Consider the following 14,087-nt stretch of genomic DNA (forward strand, 5'->3'; position numbering starts at 1 on the left):
CAAATAGGCTGTTCCCAGAGTGCTGTATCAAGGCACCTCAATGGTAAGTCTGTTGGAAGGAAACAATGTGACAGAAAACGCTGTACAACGAGAAGAGAAGACCGGACCCTGAGGAAGATTGTGGAGAAGGACCGATTCCAGACCTTGGGGAACCTGAGGAAGCAGTGGACTGAGTCTGGTGTGGAAACATCCAGAGCCACCGTGCACAGGCGTGTGCAGGAAATGGGCTACAGGTGCCGCATTCCCCAGGTAAAGCCACTTTTGAACCATAAACAGCGGCAGAGGCGCCTGACCTGGGCTACAGAGAAGCAGCACTGGACTGTTGCTAAGTGGTCCCAAGTACTTTTTTCTGATGAAAGCAAATTTTGCATGTCATTCGGAAATCAAGGTGCCAGAGTCTGGAGGAAGACTGGGGAGAAGGAAATGCCAAAATGCCTGAAGTCCAGTGTCAAGTACCCACAGTCAGTGATGGTGTGGGGTGCCATGTCAGCTGCTGGTGTTGGTCCACTGTGTTTCATCAAGGGCAGGGTCAATGCTTTATGGTGATGAAGATTTCATTTTTTCAGCACGACCTGGCACCTGCTCACAGTGCCAAAACCACTGGTAAATGGTTTACTGACCATGGTATTACTGTGCTCAATTGGCCTGCCAACTCTCCTGACCTGAACCCCATAGAGAATCTGTGGGATATTGTGAAGAGAAAGTTGAGAGACGCAAGACCCAACACTCTGGTTGAGCTTAAGGCCGCTATTGAAGCATCCTGGGCCTCCATAACATCTCAGCAGTGTCACAGGCTGATTGCCTCCATGCCACGCCACATTGAAGCAGTCATTTCTGCCAAAGGATTCCCGACCAAGTATTGAGTGCATAACTGAACATTATTATTTGATGGTTTTTTTGTTTGTTATTAAAAAACACTTTTATTTGATTGGATGGGTGAAATATGCTAATTTATTGAGACAGGTTTTTTGGGTTATCAGGAGTTGTATGCCAAAATCATCAGTATTAAAACAATAAAAGACCTGACAAATTTCAGTTGGTGGATAATGAATCTATAATATATGAAAGTTTAATTGTAATCATTACATTATGGTAAATAATGAAATTTAACACTATATGCTAATTTTTTGAGAAGGACCTGTAGGTCCTCGAACGGCAGGGAGGACTTCCTGGCCACTTTTGAGACCGCCACATCGATTTTTGGGGCTCTGTCCCAAGATGAGGATGCTTCCTCTTCAAAGGGATACCTTCTTTTTAGGGAGGTAGTTATTTGGGACCTTTTTTCTGGCTTTTGCCATTCCCTTTTAATCAGTTCTTGTATTTGATCGTTAACAGGGAATGACCTCCGTTTTTTCTTTTGTAGGCCACTGAACATGAGTTCTTGGGCTGTCTTTTTGGCCTTCTCATCTACCAGCCCCATGGTAGAGCGAACAGCTTTAATAAGTTTATCTGTAGCCTCTGCTGGAAAAGTGTCTTCCTCCTCTGAGCTACTATCAGAACAGTGGGCCGTATCTGAATCCTGTTCTGACCCCGAGGAATCCCTTTGGGATGCTATAGAGGGGCTGGATCTCTCCCTAGATCTGGCAACTGTGTCAGCTGTCTGTAATGCTCTTACGGACTTAGAGACTTCGGACTGAATCAGAGATCTTGGGCTGTCCGTAAAGGAGGGTGTTTCCTCCGCCACAGTCTGGTTAATACAGTCCTGACACAGTCTTTTACCCCAAGATGACATTAAAGCCTTTTTACATAAGGGACATTCTCTATTTTTAGTCTTCGCCTTATACTTTTTGGGGACCTCCTATACTCCACCCCCCAATGTATGCAAGAAAAGAGGGGAGAGAGGAGATAAGAGAAAAGAACAGACATTAGCATGCTGGACTTTCTCTTAGTTCACTCACCACTTGGACGTTTTCAAAGTACGGGTACCGGATCCGGAGGTTGATTGGTTTTCTCCGTGTCTCCCAATGAGACTAGGGCCCCCTCCTTGGTATGCCGATCCGTTCATATACTGTCCGAGCGGCTTCTGCTACTGCCATGGCGGGTCTGGCTCTTTTTGCTTGAGCGAAACCGCCTCCTGCACCTCTTGCTGTGGCATCAAATGCTCTGGTGAGAAACTCTCCATTATACACACCAGCATGCAACAAGAGTAGTCACCTTCAACCTGGCCTGGTTTAGTGACTGTTGCGGATTCTGTTTTTGGGCTCCCTCTGGTGGTTACAGATGGTACTGGGTGACTTGTGTTCTCTGCTGTCTCTGGTGTCCACCTGTTCTATCAGGATATGGGAGTTTCCTATTTAACCTGGCTTTCTTGTCATTTCCTCGCCGGCTATCAATGTAATCAGTGTGTCTTGTTACCTCTGCTTCCCGCTTCTGTATTCTTCAGGACAAGCTAAGTTTTTGATTTTCCTGTTCCACGTTTTGCTTAATTTTTGTCTTAGTCCAGCTTGCAGATATGTGATTCCTTTTTGCTGGTTGCTCTAGTGGGCTGATATTACTCCTCATGTTCCATGAGTTGGAACATGAGTTCAAGTAATTTCAGGATGGTTTTTTGTAGGGTTTTTCGCTGACCGCGCAGTTCACTTTTGTATCCTCTGCTATCTAGCTTTAGCGGGCCTCATTTTGCTTAATCTGTTTTCATAACTACGTATGTGCTTTCCTCTCATTTCACCGTCATTACATGTGGGGGGCTGCTATTTCTGTGGGGTGTTTCTCTGGAGGCAAGAGAGGTCTGTGTTTCTTCTAATAGGGAAAGTTAGTTTTTCGGCTGGCGCGAGACGTCTAGGAATCATCGTAGGCACGTTCCCCGGCTACAGCTAGTTGTATGTTGAGGTTCAGGATCGCGGTCAGCTCAGTTTCCATCACCCTAGAGCTTGTTTTGTTTTTTGTGCTTGTCCTTTTGTGATCCCCTGCCATTGGGATCATGACAAGTGACACAGGGCAGCGCAGCTGGCTTGTTTAAATAGATTCACTTTCTTTTTTTTTTAATGAATCACCTGGTTGATCCTGCTATCATTGGTCGCTTCATTAATCATGATTGATTACCTGGCTGATCGTGCCTGCACCACTTCCGGTGCACGTGAAGCAATCAACTACCTGGTTGATCCTGCGCATGTTAACTGTCAGCGCGACCCTCCGCTATATACATATGTCCAAGCGCGCACCTGGCAACCACATCCGGTGCGCGCTTTAATATCCACCATTTACCTGGTTGATCCTGCCTCTGCCAGAACACTGCGCGCGCACCCGGTCCTTACTACCGGTGCGCGCTGCTGTACCGTGCTCCAGGCGCGCATCCGGTCACCACTTCCGGTGCGCGCTGCCTTTTTTGGTCCCCCCGCCCCTTGGCTCCTGCACAAGGGTTCCGAGTGCTGCCGCCGGCTTCAGCGCCTGTGCGCGGTTTACCTCTAGGCGCGCACCCGGCCTTTATTTCCGGTGCGCGCCGGAGATTCTGGCCCCCCTGCCCGCATTTGCGCGCGCACGTACCTCCATTCCTGGGTACCTGGTGCCGGATGAATGGAGACCTCCAGGAGCTTCCTTGACCCCTGTCCAAGCCACAGACAGGCAGTGTAGTCACCTCAGCGTCCAGATGCTCACCACTCTCCGGACGCCGCTCTGCCTCTACCACTGCAGCCTCAGGTACCGTCAGGGAGGGCCCCAATACCTCCGAGGAGCTTACCTCGCCCGGGCACTGATGTGCCTCACGGGCTGCATGGCCATCTCTGGTCAACAGGGGGGGCACCATAGAAAGTGACCCCCGTGGACAGGCAGGATTTTCCAATCAACAGGGGGGAAAACGCCACCTGCGGCCCCCGTGGATAATTTTCACCCGGGCATTCGCCTCGCGGGCTGTGGCCATGCTTCGCTCAGGGGGGGCATGGTATACATGACCCCCGAGGCGACTACGGGTACCTGGTGACGGGTGCAGCAGACAGTGTCCGCCCAAATCCACCCAACCCAGGCCCCGGCATCCTCTTCTGTCTTCAGACGACTTCCATCTTGAGGGTTCCCCGTCAAGGACCGGAAACCAACTGATGTGGAGAGAGGAGCCGCCCCTTTTATCTTGAAGGTTTCCTGTCCTTGATGGGCGGATCCCCTCTCTCGTGGTGCCGTCATGTATGATGGAAAAATTAAACTACAGGTTTTTGTTGTGTGATTAAGGTGTTAAAGGATACCTGTCACTTTGCTCAAACATGAAATAAAATAACGTATATTTCATTCTAAGGAGTGTTGATTTGCAGCTTATATCTCCTCCCAAAGTGCCCCAAACCCATTGCATTTCTAGGGCACAACAGTACATGCTACCGCTTGTATACAGTCAAATAAGATGAATGCCGGACCTAAAAAGCTGCTTCTCTGATATTCCTGTATGACAGACAAGAAAATGAGAGCACAAGGACAAATCTCCCCCCACTTCAGTAATCTATCATGGCATGTCTGTTGCTAGAGGCTGATTATACTCGAGAACAGGCAGTGGACATTAAGGCTGTGTGCACATGTTGCAATTTTTTCCCGATAAAAACGCTATAAAACCGCAAAAAAATGCATACAATAAGCATCCCATCATTTAGAATGAATTCCGCATGTTTTGTGCACATGATGCGTTTTTTCCGCGCAAAAAAAAATGCATCGCGGTAAAAACCGCAGCATGTTCATTAATTTTGCGTTTTTTTTGTGGATTTCCCACTACAAAATGCATTGGGAAGTGTCCGGAAAAAAACGCGACAAAAACACGGCAAAACCGCGGCGAAAATGCATCAAAATCGCGGGAAAAAACGCATGCGGTTTTCTTGCGGATTTTTTGCAGAAAATGTCAATTTTTTCTCAGGAATTTTCTGCGAGAAATCCTGATCGTGTGCACATAGCCTAAAAGGGAAAAGGTTAGTAGGATCACCCCCTCTCCCCCCCCCAGTAGGCTGTTTACATGGGCAGGGGTAAAAAAAAGTATTTTATTGGGATTTTATGTGAAATACCAACACGAAGTTGCAAGTACTTGTGAAGTGTAAGGGTATGTGCACACGTTCAGGATTTCTTGCAGAAATTTCCTGACAAAACCCGGACATTTCAGCCAGAAATCCGCATGCGTTTTTTTTGCGCGTTTTTTTTCTGGAGCTTTCCCAATGCATTAAATAGCGGGAAAACCGCAAAAAATCCACAAAAATAATGAACATGCTGCTTTTTCGCAGAAAAAAAAATGCATTATGTGCACAAAAATTGCGGAATGCATTCTAAATGATAGGATGCATATGTATGCGTTTATCGCATTTTTATGGCGAAAAAAACTTGAAAAATCCTGAACGTGTGCACATACCCTAAAGGAAATGATGCATGGTTTTTCAATTATTTTAGAAATTTCTTCCACACCATCCATCACATCTTCAGGGGGTGGCAATGCAAAAACTGAAGTAAGTAACTGCAGTGCTGCCCCCTGATGGCGTGCTGTTCGGGGACTGAGTGCAGCCCCAGCTTCCTGCGATGCCACATTTGATACTTCTCTCAAGCAAAACGTCACAGGACTTGAAGTTAACTTGGAAGTTACATGTGCATTTTGCCTGCTGCAACGCTGACATCGTACCAGGCCACTAATTTCAAAAAGAGCTGCGGCTGCCAGCAGGCATGAGGCAATTCTCAGGACCACAGAATATGGACATTGCCACTGGACTGAGTCCTACAAATCAATTAACCCCAAGTCTGCTCATTGAAGCATCGATACACAACCATCAACCCGGACATTGGGGCATTTTCTATGACTGTGCAGTAATGCAGAGTATCTTACCCCATGCAAAAAAAAAATCTATCACCAATTTTCATCTACCTAACCGGACCTTACTATGAAATAAAACGGAATACAGAGCCATAGGCAGATGCCTCATACAAAGTACATGAAGAATAAGTAAGAAGAATATAGGAACGTTGGACAGAAGATAAATATTTTACTCTAAATTACATTTACATTGTATTTCATTACAGTAGCGGCACAGTTAAAAAAGCCCTAATGAAGTATAAATATGTACTTACCACCCACATAATTGGCATGATCAACATCCAGAAGCAAGATGGCAAGATCCCATAGGTAAGATTTGTCATAACAAGACCTGGACATACCACACTTGAATATAATCCCTGTATTGGAAAAAACCATCATTAATCTAGATTCTCACACCATTTCTCTAGGAGGCACACTGTCAACATACTGTGCTCCTAAAGAGGTTATCGCCTTTCAGAGAACGTTCTTCTAAGTAGTCCTAAAAACAACAAACTGACCTCCCTGGGTCAGGTGCGGAGGCTCTGCCACTGTCCTAGTCTCCGCTGTTTGTTTACAGTGCTGATTCCAAGTGTACAGCGCTGCAGTCAATCACTGAGCTCTGTGGCATAGCTGAAAAAGAGTGGGTGCAGAAAAGAGCAACCAAGGTTATTAACCCCTTCATGACCTTGGGATTTTTCGTTTTTCCATGTTCGTTTTTCACTCCCCTCCTTCCCAGAGCCACAACTTTTTTATTTTTCCGTCAATTTGGCCATGTGAGGGCTTATTTTTTGCGGGACGAGTTGTACTTTTCAATGACATCATTGGTTTTAGCATGTCGTGTACTAGAAAACGGGGAAAAAATTCCAAGTGCGGTGAAAGTGCAAAAAAAGTGCAATTTCACACTTGTTTTTTGTTTGGCTTTTTTGCTAGGATCACTAAATGCTAAAACTGACCTGCCATTATGATTCTCCAGGTCAGTACGAGTTCATAGACACCTAACATCACTAGGTTATTTTTTATCTACGTGGTGAAAAAAAATTCCAAACTTTGCTAAAAAAAAAAAAAAGAATTGCGCCATTTTCCGATACTCGTAGCGTCTCCATTTTTCGTGATCTGGGGTCAGTTGAGGGCTTATTTTTTGCGTGCCGAGATGACTTTTTAATGATAGCATTTTGGTGCAGATATGTTCTTTTGAACATTTGGCGTTTCAAATTTTTTTCTCGCTACGCCGTTTAGCGATCAGGTTAATGCTTTTTTTTAATTGATAGATCGGGCAATTCTGAGCGAGGCGATACCAAATATGGTCTTGATACTGGCGGTCCTGGATATACACACCTCAGCGATTTATATGTGAGTTATTTTGGGATATATACTTATTAAGCTGTTTCCCTATTACTGAAATAGATCTCGCTGGGTACCTATTTAAACCAGATATAATATACAATAGCACATAGCACTTTATTTGGTCTTTATAGTGCACAAATTATATGCCTACAGCACTTTTTCTTTCGGCACATAGCACTTTTATTGGTATCACAGTACACCATATGAACTGTGAGGTTATTTTTAACCAGTGATACACATATTTTATATTTCTTTTTCACATATAAAAATTTTTTTTTTCACCTTAATTATCAATCACTAGTTTTTTCTGTGCTTACTTATATATATATATATATATATATATATATATATATATATATATATATATATATATATTTTCCTGGTTTTTGGATGTCACTTTTCATATATATATGTTTTATCCATTTTACCCTAAACATTTTTACTTACTTATTCTTTGTGGGGTGTCCAGCTATTATGTATTTGACCTGTCCAGTATGAATTATTTGTCATTTATCCTTTTTGACATGTGCACGTACACATATATAAAAAGCGTATTTTATGGATATATATACATACATATTTTAATATTTGATTAATGTTGGTTACCGCTTGTTACACATAATAAAATTGAATTATTATATATATTCCCTGATATCCGTTTTTCTTTTTTGGCTTGATCCATATTTGGTGTACGTTCTCCTCTATACCAAATATGTGTAGATTTGATTTTTTTTATTGATTTATTTTGATTGGGGCGAAAGGGGGGTGATTTAAACTTTTATATTTTTTTTATTTTTTTCACATTTTTTTTAACTTTTTTTTTACCTTTGCCATGCTTCAATAGCCTCCATGGGAGGCTAGAAGCAGGCACAGCACGATCGCCTCTGCTACATAGCAGCTATCTGCTGATCGCTGCTATGTAGCAGAAATGGAAGTGTGCTGTGAGCGCCGACCACAAGGTGGCGCTCACAGCTACCGGCGATCAGTAACCATAGAGGTCTCTAGGACCTCTATGGTTACCATCCTGACGCATCGCCGACCCCCGATCATGTGACGGGGGTCGGCGATGACGTCATTTCCGGCCGCCCGGCCAGATGCGGTAGTTAAATGCCGCTGTCTGCGTTTGACAGCGGCATTTAACTAGTTAATAGGTGCGGGCAGATCGCGAATTTGCCCGCGCCTATTACGGGCACATGTCAGCTGTTCAAAACAGCTGACATGTCCCGGCTTTGATGCGGGCTCACCGCAGAGCCCTGCATCAAAGCAGGGGATCTGACCTCGGACGTACTATCCCGTCCGAGGTCAGATAGGGGTTAAGGCAATAACAAAATAAGTAATTAAACCTGGGATTATTCAGCATGGAAAAACGAGGGCTTAGGGCGGGGGATCTAATTACATTGTACAAAAATATGAAGGGACAGTGCAGAGTTCTTTCTATTTAACTTTTACACTTAGGCCTGTGATAGGGACAAGGGGCATCCTCTCAGTCTATACAGTTATATGAAAAAGTTTGGGCACCCCTATTAATCTTAAGCTTAATGTTTTATAAAAATTGTTTTTTTTGCAACAGCTATTTCAGTTTCATATATCTAATAACTGTTGGACACAGTAATGTTTCTGCCTTAAAATGAGGTTTATTGTACTAACAGAAAATGTGCAATCTGCATTCAAACAAAATTTGACAGGTGCATAAGTATGGGCACCCTTATCATTTTCTTGTTTTAAATACTCCTACCTAGTTTTTACTGACTTACTAAAACACTTTTTTTTGGTTTTCTAACCTCTTTGAGCTTTGAATTTCATAGCCAGGTGTATGCAATCATGAGAAAAGCTACTTAAAGTGGCCACTTGCAAGTTGTTCTCCTGTTTGAATCTACTCTGAAGAGTGGCATCATGGGCTCCTCAAAACAACTGTCTAATGATCTGAAAACAAAGATTATTCAACATAGTTGTTCAGGGGAAGGATACAAAAAGCTGTCTCGGAGATTTAACCTGTCAATTTCCACTGTGAGGAACATAGTAAGGAAATGGAAGAACACAGGTACAGTTCTTGTTAAGGCCAGAAGTGGCAGGCCAAGAAAAACATCAGAAAGGCAGAGAAGAAGAATGGTGAGATCAGTCAAGGACAATCCTCAGACCACCTCCAGAGAGCTGCAGCATCAACTTGCTGCAGATGGTGTCACTGTGCATCGGTCAACTATACAACGCACTTTGCACAAGGAGAAGCTGTATGGGAGAATGATGCGAAAGAAGCCGTTTCTGCAAGCACGCCACAAACAGAGTCGGCTGAGGTATGCAAAGGAACATTTGGAGAAGCCAATTTCTTTTTGAAAGAAGGTCCTGTGGACTGATGAAACCAAGATTGAGTTGTTTGGTCATACAAAAAGGCGTTATGCATGGCGGCCAAAAAACACAGCATTCCAAGAAAAACACTTGCTACCCACAGTAAAATTTGGTGGAGGTTCCATCATGCATTGGGGCTGTGTGGCCAATGCCGGCATCGGGAATCTTGTTAAAGTTGAGGGACGCATGGATTCCTCTCAGTATCAGCAGATTCTTGACAATAATGTTCATGAATCAGTGACAAAGTTGAAGTTACGCAGGGGATGGATCTTTCAGCAAGACAATGATCCAACACACCGCTCCAAATCTACTCAGGCATTCATGCAGAGGAACGATTACACTGTTCTGGAATGGCCATCCCAGTCCCCAGACCTGAATATCACTGAACATCTGTGGGATCATTTGAAGAGGGATGTCCATGCTCGGCGACTATCAAACTTAACTGAACTGGAATTGTTTTGTAAAGAGGAATGGTCAAAAATACCTTCATCCAGGATCTCATTAAAAGCTACAGGAAGCGACTAAAGGCTGTTATTTTTGCAAAAGGAGGATCTACTAAATATTAATGTCACTTTTCTGGTGGGGTGCCCATACTTATACACCTGTCAAATTTTGTTTGAATGCAGATTGCACATTTTCTGTTAGTACAATAAACCTCATTTCAAAGCAGAAACATTACTGTGTCCAACAGTTATTAGATATATGAAACTGAAATAGCTGTTGCAAAAATTTTTTTTTTTATAAAACATTAAGCTTAAGATTAATAGGGGTGCCCAAACTTTTCCATATAACTGTAGGAAAGAAGGTTTAATCATAATCACAGACAGATTCTTTAATGTAAGGTCATGAGATTATGGAACTCTCAGCCACATAAGGATATAAAGCTTCATTCAGGTCAAAAGTACAAAGAGGACCTGGTTGTCTTTCTTGCAAAAATATTACAGTACTACATTCTGTGATGGGTCGTTTATCCAGGGAACTAGTCGAGTTGACAAATGTGGAGTTGAAACAAACCAAAACAAGATAGGTGGCGGTCCCTATTACCAAAAGATAATCATGAAAAAATTGACCCCTAAAATATAACATTTAATTATGAAAAGCTAAAACACGTCCATGTTTCAAATACACATACAGATAAGTGAAAAACAAAAATCGGAAGTATGATATGAATCTTAATCAGGGAAAGTCAAATCACCGATGGGCTGCAAGGGGTCTGTTGAAGCCCTCCGTGCTTATCACTATGGAGCTCCTTTAAAATCCTGATGGTGTCCAGGCTTCAAAAGGAGATTTCTGCTATATTGATCAGATGATCGCAGTTTTAAGTCCCATAAGGGGACGATTCAGGACAGTGAAAAGTAAAAAATGTTTTCAAAAATATAAAAAAAAAAAAAAAAGTTCAAATCACCCCCGTTTCCCATACTGAAAATAAAGATATTAAAAAAATACACATGTGGTATCATTGCATTGAGAAAATTATTAACCTGATTGGTAAACACCTTAAAACGGAAAAAAGCATGTAAAAATGTCAAAACTAAGTTTCTTTGGTCACTGAAATTCTATGAAAAATGTGGTAACAAGCCATCAAAAACGTCACATCTATCCCAAAATGTTATCAATTAAAAAGTTGTATCACTCTGCAAAAAAAAACAAACCATCATACATCTCTGTCTACTGAAAGTGAAAATCTCAAGGTCTTAGAAAATAGCGACAACCCCCAATTTTTTTTTTTTTTTTTGCAGACTTCTGATTTTTTTTCACCACTAAAATAATAATAAAAAAAAATTGTACATGTTTGAAATCGGCATAATCATACCGAGGAAAATCATATAACAAGGTCAATTTTACCACATCGTAAACACAAATCCCAAAATACAATGTTAGAATTTATTTTATTTTTTTCCTTCACAATTTCACCGCATTTGGAAATTTTTCCAGTTTTCCAGTACACAATGTGGTAAAATAAATGGAGTCATTTAAAAGTACAACTCGTCCTGCAAAAAACAAGCCCTTATACGGTATGTCTATGTGGACAGAAAAATAAGAGATATGGAATCGGGAAGAAGGAAAAACAAAAATGCAAAAACAGAAAATGACACAGTTGTGAAGGTGTTAAATCTGAACAAGCTACTCTAGGTAAGAGCAGTACCTATTGTGGCCAGGACTGCTGCACCATGAGACAAAACACAGAAAATGGTTACGCAGGCTCCTACGCCAGTGTCTGATGGTCGCCTTACGTGGATGCACAACATCAGTCTCTCACTAGTGTTGGTGAGAAGGAAAATAAAGCAGAAATCTGCTCCAGATCGGAACTGGAGTTCAGCTTCTGCTGTATGGACAGAATGAACACAGCACTTCACAGTTTTGATTAACCGCCTCCAGAGTTTTTAACACAAGGAACCTAATGACTATGTATGTAAATAGACTATATCTTTAAAGGGAACCTGTCACCAGTTTGAGCCGATAAGAGATACGGCCATCACCTTTCAGGGCCAATATGCAGCGTTCTATAATGCTGTATATCTGCCCCCGATCTGACCTGCAAGAGAACAAAAATAAAGTGTGGATGATGGAGGATGATGTGTCGCTGCATCATCCACACAGTCTCCTAGGCCTCGTGCTCCTGCGTAGGCGTATTTCTGTGCCCTTTTGAGGGCAGGGTAAAGTACTGCAGTGTGCAGGTGCCGCGGTAAAGGTCAAAGAGCCCCGGCGCATGATCACTGCAGTACTTTGCTCTGCCCTCAACAGGGCACAGAAATACGCCTGCGCAGGAGCGCGATGCCGAGGAGACACTGTGGATGATGTACGGACGCGTCATCCACATGAAGCAAGCAGGAGGACAGCCAACATAAGAAGATGGGAGGCGCTGGACCAAGATCAGTGACACCCATCGGACCGGACCACCCAGCAGACAAGTATAAGTTATTTTTCTTCTTTTGCAGGTCAGGTTGGGGGCAGATATTCAGCATTATAGAATGCGGTATATATCAGCCCTGAAAGGTGATGGCCGTATCCGATCGGCCAAAAGCTGGTGACAGGTTCCCTTTAAGCAGCAAAACCTCCAACAATATATCCATATATGTTCAGGAAAGGAAACTTAGGCAAAGCAACTTAGGCTACGTTCACATGTCCATTAATGATCTGTTAGAACGGATCTAGCAACAAAAAAAGTTAGACAACTTTTCAGTCTGTTTTTCAAAAACTCATCTCAGCTGGATCCATTTTTTAAGATTGAAATCTATGGACAAAGGATCTGTTAATTAGTAATGATCAAAAACCCAATGGCCAACAGTTCCTCTTTTGCTTTGTTGGATCCATTAGATATAGAAGGCAACAGATGGCTAATTTAAAGGGAACCTGTCAGCAGGATTGTGCTGAGTAACCTACACACAGTGTCAGGTCGGCGCTGTTATACGGGTTACAATGATACCTGGTGATGAAATCCATCTTGTGGTTGTTTAAGGCTACTTTCACACATCATTTTTTTTGCTGTCAGGCTGATAGGAGCAATAAGGTTAGAAAAAAAATGGATTGCACTCGACCCAGTGTTATACTATGGGACAGAGCACATTTGCAATTGTTTTCGTATGCCCAATCGGAATGAGAAAATCGTAGGATGCTGCGATAATTGGATAATATGTACCCATACAAGCCTATGGGTGTGTGTGAAACATCGCATTGCACTCGGATGTCAGAGTGCAGTGCGATTCCCACAGACGCTGGCAGCAGAGGAGATGGAGAAACTACTCTGCCTCCTCCACACCTGCGCTGGGTTTCTCTCATATGAGAGGATCGGGGCACAGAGCACTGACACTCAGCTCCCGCTCGCAGCAGAGCAGGAGCCATTAGCCTATCACATCCGATGTTATACAGCCTTAGGCCAGTCTCACACGTCCAGATTATTCCGGTACCGGAGAAATCGGTACCGGAGTTATCCGTGTCCGTGTGCTCACGTGGCACATCAATGTGGCACACGTGCGGTAGCCGTGTGCCGCCTGAGGACCACACGGACCGTGCAGGAGAGACAGCGCTGTCCCCTGAGTGTGGTGCTGAAGGCGGCATTCATCTCTTCTCCCCTGCAGCGCTCGCTGGAGAGAAGGGATGAAAAATCAAGTTTTTTTTTTGTTAAAAATAAAGCTTGGGGTCACCTCCCGCGCGCCCGCCCGCTAGTAGAGAAATACTCACCCAGCTCCCGCGATGCCTCCTCTCAGCGCCGGCAGCTTGTCCTGTGTGAGCGGTCACGTGGTACCGCTCATTACAGTGATGAATATGTGGCTCCACCTCTATGGGAGATGACCCCAAACTTTATTTAAAAAAAAAAAAAAAACTTGATCTTTCATCCCTTCTCTCCTGCAAGCGCTGCTTTCAGCCGAGCAGGACAGAAGGGATGAATGCCGGCTTCAGCACCACATGCAGGGGACAGCTCTTAACTGTAGCGCGGTTTCTCCTGCGGCGGTACGTGCACACGGAGGAGAGTGCACACTGTTCTCCGTGTGCACATGTGCGAGATGCTTTGCGGACCGTGCTGCCGGAGAAAAACAGACATGTCTCTGTGTTATGCACACGGACACACAGTCCGTGAAAACACTCAGGCATCTGCATAGACCCATTCATTTGAATGAACGTGTGTCAGTGTCTCCGGTACATGAGAAAACGGTTT

At 43.5% G+C, this 14,087-nt stretch overlaps 1 protein-coding gene across 2 annotated transcripts in view; it reads right to left on the bottom strand.

Annotated features, from left to right (window-relative positions):
• Positions 1-14,087, bottom strand: part of HSD17B7 (hydroxysteroid 17-beta dehydrogenase 7) — a 169,439-nt gene that overhangs the window by 61,720 nt on the left and 93,632 nt on the right. For both annotated transcript variants that reach the window (XM_069737193.1, XM_069737194.1), the window contains one exon: positions 6,016-6,120. In XM_069737193.1, the coding sequence (XP_069593294.1) occupies positions 6,016-6,120 (105 nt within the window). The remainder of the gene's footprint in view (positions 1-6,015; positions 6,121-14,087) is intronic.

Source organism: Ranitomeya imitator, chromosome 8 (genome assembly GCF_032444005.1).
Source record: "Ranitomeya imitator isolate aRanImi1 chromosome 8, aRanImi1.pri, whole genome shotgun sequence".
NCBI classification, from domain to species: domain Eukaryota; kingdom Metazoa; phylum Chordata; class Amphibia; order Anura; family Dendrobatidae; genus Ranitomeya; species Ranitomeya imitator.